Source organism: Esox lucius, chromosome 24 (genome assembly GCF_011004845.1).
Source record: "Esox lucius isolate fEsoLuc1 chromosome 24, fEsoLuc1.pri, whole genome shotgun sequence".
In the NCBI taxonomy this organism is placed as follows: domain Eukaryota; kingdom Metazoa; phylum Chordata; class Actinopteri; order Esociformes; family Esocidae; genus Esox; species Esox lucius.
In genome coordinates this window covers 27920192-27938599 of record NC_047592.1, presented here as the reverse complement: position 1 = coordinate 27938599, position 18408 = coordinate 27920192, and the positions used below count along the sequence as shown (strand labels likewise).

At 42.4% G+C, this 18408-nt stretch overlaps 1 protein-coding gene across 2 annotated transcripts in view; it reads left to right on the top strand.

The window, feature by feature from the left end:
- Positions 1-18408, top strand: part of slc8a4b (solute carrier family 8 member 4b) — a 158092-nt gene that overhangs the window by 77936 nt on the left and 61748 nt on the right. For both annotated transcript variants that reach the window (XM_013140317.3, XM_013140315.3), the window contains exons 5-9: positions 642-907; positions 1243-1606; positions 3385-3495; positions 3833-3985; positions 4468-4940. In XM_013140317.3, the coding sequence (XP_012995771.1) occupies positions 642-907; positions 1243-1606; positions 3385-3495; positions 3833-3985; positions 4468-4940 (1367 nt within the window). The remainder of the gene's footprint in view (positions 1-641; positions 908-1242; positions 1607-3384; positions 3496-3832; positions 3986-4467; positions 4941-18408) is intronic.

The following is an 18408-nucleotide window of genomic DNA, read 5'->3' as shown; positions in this document are numbered from 1 at the left end:
GGTTCTAATCCAGGCACTTGTCCTCTCATGTCTGGATTACTGCCACTCACTGTTGGTCAGACTCCCTGGTTGGGCCATTAAATTCCAGCATCTCATCTAGAATACAGCTGCTCCCCATAGGCCCAGACAAAACCCTTCTCTGTTTTTGTGATTTCTCTGTTCTTGCACCTCAATGGTATAATCAGCGCCCCTTAAAGTTAGGACAGCAAAGTCCTTGTTCATTTTGAGAATGCAACTTTAAAAAAATATATATATTTATAGTAGGTTTTAATCATTTATATTTTTGGTTTTGAGCTAGCCTCCAATTCCAATAAAATGGTTTTGGTATTTGCCTCCACTTGTTAATGATAGTTTTCACAGTGTTCCATGAAACATGTATTACCCTTATATCTCTGTAGTATAAACCAAGGAAATCCTACTAGATAATATTATTTTATTTAGGGATAATCAGATTCACTTCATTTGGTCAGGTGATTACAAATGATCTTTCTACATGATTCGGAATATTATTGGTTAAATCTGAGCACAGTTACAATCCCCATTATAAAGCGTGTGTACTCTTATACAGCCATTAACAACAATGTTTAACTAGCAACTGTATACACACACATACGTTATGCATATTCCCCTCTATGCTTCAGGTTTGTGGCCATGGATTTGAAGCTGGTTCCCTGGGCCCTTCCACCATCGTGGGCAGTGCGGCCTTTAACATGTTCATCATCATCGCCCTGTGTGTCTACGTGGTCCCTGATGGGGAGACCAGAAAGATTAAACACCTCCGTGTGTTCTTTGTGACCGCTGCGTGGAGTGTGTTTGCTTACATCTGGCTCTACCTAATCCTGTCAGTTTTCTCTCCTGGGGAGGTGGAAGTCTGGGAGGCAGTGGTCACCTTTCTGTTCTTCCCTCTGTGAGTAGTACAAACACACAATTTAGAAATGTCTATTTTTGTAGTGATAAAGAAAGTTATCCCCCCACCAAAAAAATGACAAACACTAACTTACTTTATACTTACCCTAACCCTTAACCTAATGATCTCACCCCTAAACACCAACCCTTAATTCTAACCCTAATTGTAACTTTCACCCTAACTCTAACCCCTGAGCTGGCCATTATCCTTGTGGGGAATTGCGAAAGGTGTATTTTACCTTGATATTTTTTGTCCCCAACAGATAAGTAAAACTTAAACACATGCACTCACACAATCTACACACATTCCACTCTCTTCCTCCCACCCTCTCCTAGCTGCGTAGTCCAGGCGTGGGTTGCTGACCGACGACTCCTCTTTTACAAGTACGTCCGTAAGCGCTACCGGGCCGACAAGCACAGAGGCATCATCATCGAGACAGAAGGGGGGATGGATGGAGGGATAGGCGGAGGAGGAGGGATGTTGGGACCGGGTGGTTTCACTAAGATGGACATGATGGAGCTGGATGGACATGCTGTGGATGGATGGAGGGAAGGAGTACTGACAGATGACAGAGAAGTGGGAGGAGCGCGGGATCTGGAGGATGTGGCCAGGAGAGATATGGCAAGGACACTGAAAGAGTTGAAAGCGAGACATCCTGATAAAGACACGGAACAGCTCATAGAGATGGCAAACTACCAGGTATAAATCCTGTAAAGGTTAAATGGAGCATTAATAGAGCACCCATAAGCGTTACATAAGAACAACATTGGGTGGACAAAATAATGGAAACCCCATATGGAATAGGACTGTTACTTTGAATGAACTGAATCAAAATTACAAACACAGCTGCAGAAGCTAGATTAGGTTGATTGCCAGTTAGCAGAACAATTATGTTAATAATAAAATACGTCCAACAATTAGCACTTATATTTTATTTATCAAAGCAACATGAGGTAACAACCAGAGTTCCAAAGAGGTCAAATAGTCAGTGTCTGAACTGCAGGTGCATCAGCTAATTAACTACAAAATTATTAAATGTGTAAAGGGGAACGGTCTCAAAAATCATGACAACATATGCCAAACATGGACAAATTGCAACGGCAAAGAAGAACCGTAGTCACAAGTTCAAACTGATCAAGAGGGATAGATGGACATTCAACAGGACAGTTGCTCAATGCCTCAAAATAATTACTGAAAAGTAATCTGAAGTGTATGGCTGCCATTCAGAAACCCTAACTCCTAACTCTCAACCGTTTGTATCCAAAGCCAACGCACAATGACGTATAACTTGGTTTAAGGAGCACACAACCTGGATCCCTGAACATGAATATGGTCTGATGAGTCATTTCCTGCATTTGGACTGGTTTAGAGAAAGCAAGGGCAATGTCTGCTGCCAAATGTTATACATGGGGAAAGGCCTAATGGTATGGGCAGGGGTGTAGATTCAGGGGGCAACTTCCCCAATATTACAGACTGGTCACTTTGGCCACTCCCAGAAAAGAGAGAAAATCTCAGGAACCATTTACCCTGACCTCCCAAAATGAAACTGACCTCCCAAACGTACACCCTTGGGTAGTCATCTTGTGGGAGTCATTTGGTCTGATGATTGCTCTGCATGGTCGAATAACGACCAATAAATATAACGACCAATAAATATATGCTATTTTAACAAACCAGGTGCACCTTATAGTGCAAACATTTGTCCCTCATGATGTTCCAATATTCCAGGAATACTCCCCCATACACACTGCTAAACTAATTCAAGAGTAGTTTTACAAACACCAGAATGACGACAAACACCTTACACAAACTCCCCATCACCAGATCTCAACATCAATGAACCTTAATGGGAAGTTCTGGAGCTCATAGTGCAAAGTAGATTACCTCCTCCTTCATATCACAAAGAACAGGAGTCTTTTATTCAAGAAAGGTGCAATATTCCACTACACACATTTCGGGTCTAGTATGGTGGAATTCCAAGAGGGATTTGGGCTGGTCTTACAACAAAGGGTGGCCCTACACCTTATTAGATTCTTGATATTAAGATTGTTAGCTCTTTCCATTGTTGCTAATATTGTTGCTAAGATTGTTAGCTCTTTCCATTGTTGCTAAAAGTGTTGCTAAGATTGTTAGCTCTTTCCATTGTTGCTAAGATTGTTAGCTCTTTCCATTGTTTTGTCTACTCCATGTCATTATTTTAATAATATTTTAACTGTGAATACAAAGACCTAGAGCTTCAGATAGAGATGGCCAACCACCAGGTCATATGCATATAAAGGCTTCATAAAACATTTATATAGATTTTTTTGAGAACCAACATTGGCAGTTAAGTTACTGCAAATATAGGTTCTTATTAAATATGGACAGATGTAGATTACATAAGGAATTCATAAAGCACTACATAGATGTTTCACATTTAAGTTATGAAAAGAGTTGGGACTGTTTACATTTAAGTTATTTATTGCGTGTTTTGTCAGGTGTTGGTCCAGCAACAGAAGAGCCGCGCATTCTACCGTATCCAGGCAACCAGAATGATGATTGGAGCAGGGAACATTCTTAAGAAGCATGCTGCGGACCAGGCTAGAAAGGTACAGACTTAATGGGCCAATCCATTTGTAGCCCATTTGGCAAGTCTAACTTGAGTGTAGTGAATAATGAAGGGTAGTGATAATTATCTGGTTAATAAAAGGGGACATAAAGAAAAGCATTCTCAACTTTTTTAAATGCAAGGATACATTTTTGGTCCCAGTCTGTCAAGTTTACTTAATTCCAAATCAGTGCTTTACAAAATTTGGCTTTCATTTCCGTTCTGATGATCATATCTGAACCAAGGTTTAATTTGGATATACAACCCAGTTAGGTTGTTTATCAATTAATCGACAGAAGACAAACATCCCTCGTTCAGTCCATGTCACTGTTCTTCAGGTGGTAAGTTCCCACGAGCCCCACCCCCAGGAGGATGACCCCCACACGACCCGGATGGAGTTTGAACCCACCAACTACCAATGCTTTGAGAACTGTGGATCCCTTAAACTGACCGTGGCCCGTCATGGTGGAGACCCAGGAGCTTCTGTTAAGGTACAGGGCGATATGTTTGGTGCAGACATGTCTATTCAGACATGTTTGGTGCAATTACAGTTGGGCTCATAAGTTTGCATTCCCAGGCAGACTTTGTGAAATTTTGGCATTGATTTTGAAAATATGACTGATCATGTCTTTTATTTAAGGATAGTGATCATAGGAAACCATTTATTATCACAGTTGTTTGGCCCCTTTTTGAATCATAATGATAAAAGAAATCACCCAAATGGCCATGATAAAAATGTTACACACCCTTGAATGTTTGGCCTTGTTATAAACACACAAGGTGACACACAGGTGAATATGGCAATTAAAGGTGAATTTCCCACACCTGTGGCTTTTTAAATTGCAATTAGTTTCTGTGTGTAAATAGTCAATGAGTCTGTTAGCTCTCACATGGATTCACTGAGCAGGCTAGATACTGATCCAACAAGGTAGTCTAAACTCTTTTTTTCCGTCCCTCCTTCCCAATCACCTAGGTGGATTACCGTACCGAAGACGGCACGGCCAATGCAGGCTCAGATTACGAATTTGCAGAAGGAACTCTCCTCTTCAAACCGGGCGAGACCCTCAAGGAGATCACGGTGGGCGTGATCGATGACGACATCTTTGAAGAGGACGAGTACTTCTACGTTCATCTCAGCAATCCTCGTGTGGCTGGCTATGACCCGTTGGAGACAAACTCTAACTCCGCCCCTAAAGCAGTACTCGGCGAGGGTCACACGGCGACCGTGACGATATACGACGATGATCACGCTGGGATATTTTCATTTGAGAGCGACGCCATGCGGGTGAGCGAGAGCATTGGGTTGATGGAGGTCAGGGTTCAGCGGACATCGGGGGCCCGTGGGCTCGTAGCTGTGCCCTACAGAACCATAGATGGGACAGCCCGGGGCGGAGAGGACTTTGAAGAGGTATCGGGAAAATTGGAGTTCCAGAACGATGAAACTATGTAAGTCTGAATGTTCTCTTATCTGAAATATTTTCTTCCTTGATTGTGTCTCTTTTCTTTTTGTTCTCTGTCAATTTTTCTTTGTCTTTTTGTTTGTCTCACTCACTGTTGACCTAGTGTTACAAAAGTATGGAATTAGTTTGGGTTCACGTAAAACAAACTTATTCAAACCAAAGTATTAATATTGCAACCAAAAATAATATATTGCATTGAGGTTTCTTGAAATGCTAGAACAGATCTTTAGAAAATGTTTATAAACAAAACTTTAGATTTTCATTGACAATGTAATTGCGATGAAGCGATTCTGTCTGCTGCAGTTGTCCTCTGTCTTCGGTAACATCACCTTGGTATTTGCACTCAATTTATTTTTGTTGTTGTTGTTTGAAAGAATTGTCCTATGTGAGCAAAGTTTAGAGGGACCAGGTTTTTTTGATAACTGACTAGGGCAGCCTCAACCAACATTCCAGTGTGTTTCAAATTTTAAGAGCCAGAGCAGACAGGTAAATCCTTGGTTAGACAGAGGTTGACTCAACAGTTATTCTCCTAAAGCATGGGAACAAGAGCATATATATATATATATATATGTATATATATATATATATATATATATATATATATATATATATTGATAGATTGATAGATAGATAGATTTTGTTTACAATCATAGATGTCAGCCTTATCACTTCATGATGGTTTTCCTATGTAGTCATTGCCGCTAAGGGCAAAGGATCAGGGAAGATTAAGGTGTTTAACAACCACCATTGTGCATTTCAATCATTTAGCAGGCCACTCTTATCCAAAGTTGCTTACAGAAGCAATTACGGTTAAGTGCTTTGATCAAGGGCGCAAATTGTATAGACACTTATAAATTATAAAATTTACCATAACAGTCTTTGAGTAAATACTGGGTGAAATTATTGCTTAAACGAAAACTGTTAAAGCATTAAGGTTGGAAGGACCTCTTTCCATTTCACACAGTTCAGTGATAATAAACTATTAATAATAATATTGGTGACCAAGTTCCTCATTTTGAGTTTATCACATCTATGGAGCCAGAACCACCTGTGAGAAAGGAACACAAATGATTTGAAAAGGGTACAGTGGATAGAAACACAAATCACCAATTTGCAACTAAATAGATTTCATTGTTCACATTAACAGTATTTTGTGGTTGAACTTTTTGGTCTTATTGAGTAGTTCAGTTAAAAGGTACCATCCTTCTCCTGAGCTACTGTCACGATTTTAAGAGGTTGTGTAGCAGAACATAGGTGCAGACATGTAGAAACAAAAGGCTCTTTAATTTCAATGACTGAAAGTGACATACAGCTCTAAACACAATGACCGTATCATCCAACATTGAATGACAAAACACAGTACGGCAGGAGGAAATTAAATAGGGATATAACGAGGGGGCAAACAAGACACAGGTGAAAGCGATAATAACAAAGTCAGGCTAAGTACAAGAAAAAAGGGGGAACAAACTGAATAGGCTACATTCAAAAGGAAAGGCAAAACCCAAACAGAAAATAAACTGAACCTAACAGCTACAATAGAATGGGGGTGTAAAGCCTGGGGGTATAAGGAATATGATGGATTCCCCATAACCATGGTCGAACCAATCAATTGCCTAAAATCCATTAAGAAGAGTAAGAAAGGGCACTACATCATTTTATTTTATTTTTATTTTCTATTTGCCACTCACTTCCCATCGGAGAGCATCTTCACGTGACTGATGAAGGGCAGCGCGTTTAGCAGCATTTGGAAGACATTGCTGTGTTCAGGAGCTGCTTAGGGTTCCTGAACATAGCAATTATGTTATTCAACTGTAATACTCACTCTAATCCTTTTGTAAGGGCTTAAAGACAACATAGATACACAATGTCCGGTGGCCCGGGGTTGGGGCTCGTACGCGAGCGCCTGGTGGCAGGGCCTTTCACCACGGGGTCCGGCCGGGCTCAGCCCAAAGGAGCGACGTGGGACCACCTTCCCGTGGGCTCACCATAGAGGATCGGGTGGCAGTCGAAGGCGGGGGCCTCGACAACCCGATCCCTGGACATGGAAACTAGTTCCAGGGACGTGGAACGTCACCTCGCTGGCGGGGAAGGAGCCTGATATTGTGCGTGAGGTTGAGAGGTTCCGACTAGAGATAGACGGGATCACCTCTACGCACGGCTTGGGCTCTGGAACCACACTCCTTGAGAGAGGATGGACTCTTCACCACTCTGGAGTTGCCCATGGTGAGAGGCGGCGGGCTGGTGTGGGTTTGCTTATAGCCCCCCAGCTCTGCCGCCATGTGTTGGAGTTTACCCCGGTGAACGAGAGGGTCGTTTCCCTGCGCCTACGGGTTAGGGATAGGTCTCTCACTGTTGTTTGTGCCTATGGGCCGAACAGCAGTGCAGAGTACCCAACCTTCTTGGAGTCTCTGGGAGGGGTGCTGGAAAGTGCTCTGACTGGGAACTCCATCGTTCTACTGGGGGACTTCAACGCCCACGTGGGCAACGACAGTGACACCTGGAGGGGCGTGATTGGGAGGAACGGCCCCCCTGATCTGAACCCGAGCTGTGTTCAGTTATTGGACTTCTGTGCTAGTCACAGTTTGTCCATAACGAACACCATGTTCAAGCATAAGGGTGTCCATCAGTGCACGTGGCACCAGGAAACCCTAGGCCGTAGGTCGATGATTGACTTTGTTGTCGTTTCATCTGACCTGCGGCCGTATGTCTTGGACACTCGGGTAAAGAGAGGGGCGGAGCTGTCAACTGATCACCACCTGGTGGTGAGTTGGATCCGATGGCGGGGGAGGAAACTGGACAGACTCGGCAGACCCAAGCGTACTGTAAGGGTCTGCTGGGAATGTCTGGCCGAGTCTCCTGTCAGAGAGAATTTTAACTCCCACCTCCAGCAGAGCTTCGACTGGATCCCAAGGGAGGCTGGAGATATTGAGTCCGAGTAGACCATGTTCTCCACCTCCATTGTCGAAGTGGCTGCTCGGAGCTGTGGCCGTAAGGTCTCCGGTGCCTGTCGAGGCGGCAATCCCCGAACCCGATGGTGGACACCGGAAGTAAGGGATGCCGTCAAGCTGAAGAAGGAGTCCTATCAGGCCTGGTTGGCTTGTGGGACTCCTGAGGCAGCTGACGGGTACCGGCAGGCCAAGCGGACTGCAGCCCGGGTGGTTGTGGAGGCAAAAGCTCGGGCCTGGGAGGAGTTCGGTGAGGTCATGGAGAAGGACTATCGGCTGGCCTCGAAGAGATTCTGGCAAACCGTCCGGCGCCTCAGGAAAGGGAAACAGTGCCCTACCAACGCTGTTTACAGTGAAGGTGGGCAGCTGTTGACCTCAACTGGGGATGTCGTCGGGCTGTGGAAGGAGTACTTCAAGGATCTCCTCAAACACTAAGTCACTGAGGTAGTCAAGAAAAGTGTGGTTTTCGTCCGGGCCGTGGAACACTGGACCTGCTCTATACCCTCTACAGGGTGATGGAGGGTTCATGGGAGTTTGCCCAACCAATCCACATGTGTTTTGTGGATTTGGAGAAGGCATTCGACTGTGTCCTTCGTGGCATCCTGTGGAGGGTGCTTCGGGAATATGGGGTCCTGGGTCCTGTACGACCGAAGCAGGAGCTTGGTTCGCATTGCCGGCAGTAAGTCAGACTTGTTCCCAGTGCATGTTGGACTCTGGCAGGGCTGCCCTTTGTCGCCGGTTCTGTTCGTAATATTTATGGACAGAATTTCTAGGCACAGCCAGGGGCCAGAGGGTGTCAGGTTTGGGGACCACACGATTTTGTCTCTGCTCTTTGCAGATGATGTAGTCGTGTTGGCCCCTTCAAACCAGGACCTTCAGCATGCACTGGGACGGTTTGCGGCCGAGTTGAAGCGGTGGGGATGAAAATCAGTACCTCCAAATCCGAGGCCATGGTCCTCAGTCGGAAAAGGGTGGCTTGCCCACTTCAGGTTGGTGGAGAGTGCCTGCCTCAAGTGGAGGAGTTTAACCGTTTGACGCGTACGATCACACCAGTGTGATCAGGCTAGAGTGGTCCCTGAAGCGTACGATCACACTGGTGTGATTAGAACGTCATGTTTAGAACGCACCATTAGCATGCCTAGCTACAAGTGACGTAACAATGGCTGGTAAAACCTGGTAAAAAATTATTTACTCACATTTAGCTCAAACAGTGTTTATAACTTTATTTCCTGATTGTAATTGTTTCAAGACCACACTATGATATTAACCAGGTAGAAAGCATTCAAATCGGGACAGGAAGTGTTACTCACGTACCAACAGACAGCCAACACTAGTAAACAAAAACAAATTATATTAGCGACAATATAATTTGTCGGTAAGGAATATTTGAAACTCACGCGTGAAAAGGTTAAGTATCTAGGGGTCTTGTTCACGAGTGAGGGAAGGATGGAACGGGAGATTGACAGACGGATTGGTGCAGCTTCTGCAGTAATGCGGTCGATGTATTGGTCTGTCGTGGTGAAGAAAGAGCTGAGCTGTAAGGCGAAGCTCTCGATTTACCGGTCAATCTACGTTCCTACTCTCACCTATGGTCATGAGCTTTGGGTCATGACCGAAAGGACAAGATCCCAGATACAGGCGGCCGAAATGAGCTTTCTCCGCAGGGTGGCTGGGCTATCCCTTAGAGATAGGGTGAAAAGCTCGGTCACCCGGGAGGAGCTCAGAGTAGAGCCGCTGCTCCTCCACATCGAGAGGGGTCAGCTGAGGTGGCTTGGACATCTGTTTCGGATGCCTCCTGAACGCCTTCCCGGGAAGGTGTTCCGGGCCCGTCCCACCGGGAGGAGACCCAGAGGAAGACCTAGGACACGCTGGAGGGACTATGTCTCCCGGCTGGCCTGGGAACGCCTCAGTTTTCCCCCGGAAGAGCTAGAGGAAGTGTCTAGGGAGAGGGAAGCCTTGGTGCATCTCTGCTTAGACTGCTGCCCCCGTGATAAGCCCCGGATAAGCAGAAGAACATGATGATGATGTCCGGAGGAAAGATTCAAATAAAGCAGATTAGATTTTTTTCTTACCAAAATAACTGCAACTGATTCCAGTCCATATTGTTTTGGAGGAAAAGGATAAGAAATGGGAACCAATTGAGACATGAACATTGCTTTCAAGTCCAACTCATCCTAGGCCTGTCTACAATGAGAATGTGATACTTTCCTCCACTGTTGTCTAACACCTGTCCCCTCCAGCCAAGTCTGGACCTCTTAAACAGAAAAACAGACTTCCAGGCATCTTGGCAGACACAAGACCACAAAAGCATTTCTATATTAAAACATATAGTATGTGTTCTAATGAAAGGCTTTCAGATAGTAGGGGCGATAGAACCATAGCTAGCTATTTATCTAACTGTTCCAAAGCATTTTCCAAATGTGAAATCACAAAAGTAGCTAGCTAGGCTAGGGAGTACCAGTGGGCTGGCTGGCTAACTATTACATACTGAAAATGTTCTTATCCTAAATGGTAAATTCTATGGAAAATGTATTAACAACAATCAGGTATTATATACTGTCTAGTTCATTAGCTCAACACGCTGTTGAATAGTTCAATACATGGTGCCCTACCTACTTACTATTTGTTTAAACAAAACTGGAAAGTTGGTTGAGGCTGCCTCTGCTGTTTGACCAATCGAGATGCATCATGTCTGCCTCTCTATCAGTCCTGCCCACAAAGAGCAATTGTGTTAAAACCTTTTAACCACAAAAAAACCCAAATCCAGACCAAAAGGAGGCCAAAGCCAGAAAGAAATTAAAATCATATACAGAGGGGAGAACAAGTATTTGATACACTGCCGATTTTGCAGGTTTTCCTACTTACAAAGCATGTAGAGGTCTGTAATGTTTATCATAGGTACACGTAAACTGTGAGAGACGGAATCTAAAAAAAGAATCCAGAAAATCACATTGTATGATTTTTTATAATTAATTAGCATTTTATGGCATGACATAAGTATTTGATCACCTACCAACCAGTAAGAATTCCGGCTCTCACAGACCTGTTAGTTTTTCTTTAAGAAGACCTCCTGTTCTCCACTCATTACCTGTATTAACTGCACCTGTTTGAACTCGTTACCTGTATAAAAGACACCTGTCCACACACTCAATCAAACAGACTCCAACCTCTCCACAACGGCCAAGACCAGAGAGCTGTGTAAGGACATCAGGGATAAAATTGTAGACCTGCACAAGGCTGGGATGAGCAACAGGACAATAGGCAAGCAGCTTGGTGAGAAGGCAACAACTGTTGCAACTGTTATTAGAAAAAAGGTTCAAGATGACGGTCAATCTCCCTCGGTCCGGGGACAGGACGACTGCACCGTATTGAGGGGAGGATGGATGGGGCCATGTATCTTGGCCAACAACCTCCTTCCCTCATTAAAAGCATTGAAGATGGGTCGTGGCTGGGTCTTCCAGCATGACAACAACCCGAAACACCCAGCCAGGGCAACTAAGGAGTAGCTCCGTAAAACGCATCTCAGTGCTGCAGTGTGTGCAAACCTGGTCAAGGACTACAGGTTACATATGATCTCTGTAATTGCAAACAAAGGTTTCTGTACCAAATATTAAGTTCTGCTTTTCTGATGTATCAAATACTTATGTCATGCAATAAAATGGAAATTAATTACTTAAAAATCATACAATGTGATTTTCAGGATTTTTGTTTTAGATTCCATGCTCAACATGCTTTGTAAGTGGGAAAACCTGCAAAATCGGCAGTGTATCAAATACTTGTTCTCCCTACTGTATAAGCATGCCAGCTGATGTCACAAACGTTGCAGCAGAATGGCTTGACGAGGGCAGAACGTTGACATAGATTTCTTTCAAGAGAACTAAAGAAAAAGAACAGTTGATACAGCATAACAATGTTTTCCATCAAAACACAAGCTTAAGTCAAGAAGAAAGTGTGTGGCTCAGATGTGTGCGCGCTGTGATGTAAAAAGAAATAGACATAGGTGACTAAACAAATGATGGCAAGTGAAATAGGGCAAAGTATTGACATGAGAAGAGGATGAATCAAGGTCAGAAAATGTGAGAAAGAATTGGGGGGAGCCTACCTAGATTCTGTTGTTTGTGGCGAAGGGTGTAGGGAGGGGAGGGATCAATATTAAGATGTTTTCATGGAAAGAGGTGAGAGCGAGTGATTACATAGAAGGTCTTTCTGCTGAATAGCTGCTCAGCGTGATCGATACTTTTCCTCAGCTCTACTCCCACCTTCTCCCTCTGAATTCTCTTTCTCCCCATGCATTTCCTCCCCTCTTTCATCTTTCCAACCCCCCCCCCCCCCCCCGCCTTATCGACGCCCAACTTGTATATACACCAATCAGCTTTAACATTATGACCACTGACAGGTGAAGTGAATAACACTGATAATCTCGTTTTCATGGCACCTGTCAGTGGGTGTGATATATTTGGCAGCAAGTGAACATTCTGTCCTCAAAGTTGATGTGTTAGAAGCAGCAAAATGGGCAAAGGTAAGGATATGAGCAAATTTGACAAGGGCCAAATTGTGATGGCTGGACGACTGGTTAAAACCTTTAAAGTGGAACCAGTTCTGGATGAGAAAATACAGAAAGGGAAGGAAATGAGTCTTGTGAAATGGCTTTGTTTGGCCTGAGAAATTCAACAGTTGGATAGCATCTGAACAAGTCCTTGACCTACAAACAGGATAAAAACACTAGGATTTGTACAGCGACTACAATCTGCATGGATGACTGCGGTTTCTACATGACGCTGCCTTGTAACTCATCAAAGCATATCTATCCAAACAATTTCAAGCTATACCACAACATTTGCCAAAGGTATAGATTTGAAAGGTAATTGGGAAGTGTCTTTGATAGAATTCCAATACCCACATACGTGGAAGATGACTCAAAACACAACAAGACTTGGAAATATGAACTCACCACTGGTTATTACAATGGCATAGGAAAACTAGTGGCAGAGATCAATATTATTTTTTAAACCACAGGGCGTCTGGGTGGGGTATGAGGAATTTAAAAATAGAATGTTTCTAAAAGGCGAGGCCCATTTTAGTTTAAAATTGAGTGCAAAGTTGGAGCAGATATTAGGCTTAAAACCAGGCGAATAGTGGTACGGCATGGTACACCCCATTCCCTGCAGATATTCTGGCAGGGTTTAACACCCTACATCTACATAGATATAATTGATTATCAAAGATTTGGGGACAGTCATGTCCTGCTATTGAGAACTGTACATAATACGGGGGGAAAATCTAAGTTGTCACAGTGACATACGACAAGCCACACCACATACCTCTTACTAAGAGTCAGTTTGATGAGATATGTATTGAAGTAAAATATGATCAGAATCAGTTGGTTTCATTTGTAGTGGGGAAGTTGATTGCAAAGTTACACTACAGACCAGTCAAACAATCTTCTAGACTATAAGATGAAACCTCAGAAACTCTGCGATGATCCTCAAATGTATGTGGAATACTATACAGCGCAGGCCGGGAAAGGTTTATGGGGGTATCATGGTAGCGTTACAATGTATGGAGCTGGTCTAGGGGGCCTTTTCAGAGGGCTTTTCCAGATGACTATACCTTTGTTAAAGTGTGGTTTCTCAATCACAAAACCACATTTGGAAAATACAGCAAGGAATATAATAGGCGAGGTGGTCAGCAACGTCCTGACTCATCAAATAAATCAGCAGGGGGGGTCTGGATTGATGGTCATGACTTGAGGTGTAAGAAAGAGACCACCTGGTAGGAGGAGCCTACCAAAGAGTAAAAAATGCAAGATTGTGGCAAAAACAAGAGCCGCTATTAAAAGAAAACATACCGCTCAGAGGATACTTAGAGGGAACACTGCAAGATTTATAAAAAAAAAACTTTAAAGGAAGATGGCTCTCATACACCGTATGTCTGGTGAATGTATGAAAACTGAGTTGGATTTATTCACTGTTCCTTTCACACAGTCAACTACTGAGAAAAATACATAAGTTGAAATACTAACCCTATCGGCAATATGTGACAGAAATTGTGAGCGGGTGGCGTATGTTCGCATGTCACTACTTTTCAGGAGAGCAATTTTTTAAGAAGGAAAACTCTGGGACATTTTGTCTTTTTTGCAGAAGTGCTTGGAGATGTGAACTTTCATGTGACTTAATAACAAACTAGCATGCCCGAATAAAATTATAAACTCAAACCCTTTTTTAATCAGTGGAAAATATAGGACTTTCAAAATACAGGGGCTGGAAATGCTGACATACCGAGTTCTGATCGGTCTGACAAGTCACCGACTTCTGTCATAACACTCGCACTTGTTTAATAGTTTTAATAGTATAGTTTTTCAAAAAGGGAAACACCTCACTGCCATGAATTAAGCTGGTGTTATCAACAAATCTCAAGTTGTGAGATACTACTTTCTGGAGTACAATGATGCCATAACTCAGAAGATGAATCGGATGATGATGAGGAAATCCCAGACTTTGATACTGTTCAAAACATTCAGGCAAAATTGAGGCACTTCATTGCAGTGCCAATGATGTAAAGAAAACACTGCCTCGTCTTGTATGAAACAACTCTCCACGGACTACATTTACAAGCAAAGGACAACCAAGGCAGTTATGATAGCGACAATGAGAGATGCATAGATTTTTGGAGTACTGAATGCCTTGAGTGTGAACGGTAGTGAAAATACGCGTTGTAAACAAGGTCCACAGACTAAATGCAAACAACAAAGGACTGTATGTAATCAGAGGATATTCAGTCTGCCCTTAAACATTCCTACATGGGTAAGTCCAATGTTAGCTAACTAGCTACAGAGATAACAAAGGACTTCTGAAAAGGGCTGCCTATTCAGCGAGTAGTACAACATACAAAATGATTGGCCCTGTTCATAGCGATATCTTCTTTCACGAGAAACTCATGTTAAACGGCGTGGACATAAAGGTTCAGATAGTATGCTGTAAAGACGAGTTTTATATTATGGGGGCAGGGGATGTGCGTTATCATCTGCACATAGCATCAGCATCACTCTTTGTCAAGAAATTGACTGTATCACGAGCTGTGAAACTTGGACATGCTCAAGTGCTCCTCTCAACCAATTCAAAGTACTCAGTTGAAAGGGTGTGTATGAAGTCTTTTAGTTTACCTGCGGGGATTCATGTTTGTAATCAGGAAAACCAATTTTTTCCAATTTGGGCCTAGCTCTAGGAAAACACCTAAAGGACCAAGCCATGGCTATTGACAGGTCTGACTTCTTACACAGCACTGCTCTTTATGCATTCTGTGCACCGGATGAGGAATGCAGTCAGCACCTATCCCTGATTAAGTCTGGGAATGTCTGACTTGAGAGGTTCAGTCAAGCACTACCCCACACAATTAATTTGGTTGTTTATTCAATTTGACTCCATTATCGAAGTGTGCAACCAGAGGCAAACATGGTAGACTACTATTAGGAAACATTACCCAAACAGATGGGAAATGAATTCCGCAGAGATGACTGGCATGGTGAACCAATTTTCATCTAAGACTAATTTCTATGGTGTGCTGGCATGCGACCCACAACCTTGTGTACCTGTCCAAGACGTTGCATCAGTGGTGATTGTTAATACGCACCCAACTAATCACCCCAGAGAACATCAGCTGGCGATTTACATCGCAGACGACGGCATCTGGAGGTTTTATGAGTTTCGGAATCTCCCCAGATTTTATGCAAGTCAATCAAGGCTTTTCTGCAAAACAGTGAGAATCTCCAAGTTTGTATCTAAGATGAATCAGAGTAAGCATGATAGACAAATGTTTAATTGTATACTGCATGCACAATCTTGTGAATCATTTAATTTGTTTCATGGTTAAAATAGACAGAAATAGACAGTTAAAACTATATCTTATGCCTGTTTTGCAAAATAACATTGATGTTTACATAGTATACAACAAATAGTCAAGATTAAACATACACATAGACAATGCCTCCCCAAATGAATCACATTTTCATTAACATAATCCAATGTGCGATTTGTCCGTTCCTGCACTTATTTTATCTGAAGTCAAGTGCTGTGGGTAAAAGTGAGTGTTTGACTATCTGTAATACAAATATAACTTGATGATTAATTAGATTTCAACAGGGGTAATGTTAACTAAATTGTCTTCAATGTATTAATTTAACAGCTCAACTACAGCCTATTGTACTGATTGGATTCATACATCGATATGTTCTACTTGAAATGGCTACTACTATCAAGCTAGCTGATGCATGCACACAAGCTAGATAACATTTACTAACTACATATGCAAGCAAAAGTAAATACTCACGAGATGACCCGTAGAGTCACATCAAGCAATTTCCTTACTTGGTAGAGCACCCAGAGTATATTCTGTATTATATATCAGCTAATTTGAGCAAGAGATGCGCACGTAGACGTGAGAAATTTTAAGCGCTGTGACGCCATCAAGGTCTTGATGCTTGCGGTCCGTCTGTACTCTCGCATTCATTCCCATGCAGTCTTCAGCGCACACATACAGTATGTCTGATTTGGGCTTAAGATCTCCCCCCACCCCAAAGGCCTTCTAGCGTCAGCAATCTTGGTGGTTGCTGTCACACTTTTAACCAGATCCAACAGGTGCGAAGTCTTGATGATCTCTCCTTTGAAAATGAATTCACCATTTGAAGTCCATGAAGTCAAATCTTTCAACATTCTTTCTCCTCACAGGCACATTTTCCAAAATTTCATCAACAAGGTTAACATTTCGATCAGCAGTTTGATTTGTCTCAGTTATGTTTACTACATCAGTCCCAGTCTCAGACACGTGTAGACTTAAAGTCAGTGTATTTGTGTCAAGCTCTGCCTAACAACAGTCAATAATCTGTAAATCCATATCAGTCTTCAACAGTATATTGCAAATCGATGAGTCCAAATCATTTTCAACAGATGTCTTACATTGGTGCTAGTCGTTTTGGATTCTCACAGATTTTCTAACTTATGTTGCGGCACCAGAAAACATTTCTGAGCATGATCCATGTTGTTTTACCACGTCTCGATGCAATTAGACAGGTTAGGAACGGCACTGATACATATAGTATCGGTAGTAGAAAACCTCCAGATTGGTTGATGATTTTTCTTTTCATTGTGACTGGAGTGCTATTTCTAGAATGTAATATATATTACATATATATTATATTATATAATATAATATATAATATGGATTTTTCTCTCTTCACTTTACGCAGCTGCAATTCTGTTAAGGGTATATTACTGCACCTTAGATTAAGACCAATTTTACAAGTTGATAGAATAAGGTCTGCGGAAGCTGTTTCTAAAATATATTTTCGTTGACTCTGCGGTGCCTTAAATAGCATAATTAAAAGTGGTAGATATCTACGAATTCATTTAGACATGAACAACCTTTCTTAGGAATGTTCACAAGAGGCCAATCCCCGGAAAACAATCCTGTTCTCCGACGGTTGTCTTCTGTTGTTGTAGCCTTAAAGTCTATAAGATCATAACCGAACGGTGTGTTGCATCTTTAAAACTTTCCATGAAGAACTGAGAAAGGCTGGGTTATATTTGTCTTCCAAAAATACTAATCTGCTGACTAATCTGCAGATTTTTTTTTTAAACAAGATGAGATCATTTCTGTTCAAGTTAATTGTTCTACTAGATTTGCCTTTAACAAACATGTTTTGGACAAGGTAGATTGCACTCGCATTACAGTGGTGTGAATATTGTATCTCCAAACTCTCTGATGCACTTTTCATTAAATCTTCAATAAATAAAAGGTTGTTTTTCTGAATCTGTAACAGATTATCATCACACAACAATGCTGGTAAAGTAATTTCTCTCAACTTCAACATTTCATCATACTTGCCAACACGAATAAACCCAGACTGTATTCTGAATTTCTTTGGAGAAAACAACATCAGCATTATCCAGCAACATCTTCACAAAATATGTTTTACCCGAGTTATTGGTTCCACTAATGACACAGCTGAAAGGGTGTTGTAGTCGTGGGTCAAACCTGCTACCATCACTATCTATCCTAGAATGTGATTTAGTAATCAGGGATCTGTAATCAGGGAGCAGTACATGCTTGTTGTATACAACTCTGAAGCACTTGGACACTATTGTTTTTCAGTTTTAACGCTCTTTCATCTCTAGTAATTGTGTCTGTATTAGCAAGGACATGATCATCATCACCACCTTCGCCTCGTACAAAGTTATCAACCACTCATGTTAGTGTCTCCAAATGTACAATACCTGAGTTGTAGCTGTTGAGTGTAATGCCTTTTGCTTTGAGACAGGTCAGATCTTTAATGGTTTTGTAACCGTAGGTCTTTGGGCCACCACAACAAAGTGTGCGATGCTGTCACCATCTGGTAACTCATCAGTCAAGTCATCCAAGAATGGGCCTAGCGGGGTACCCGTAGCGTGTGACAAAGATCACTGAATCAGTGTCTGTGTAGAGCACACGTCTATCCAACTTCTCCAAGAGTGAATA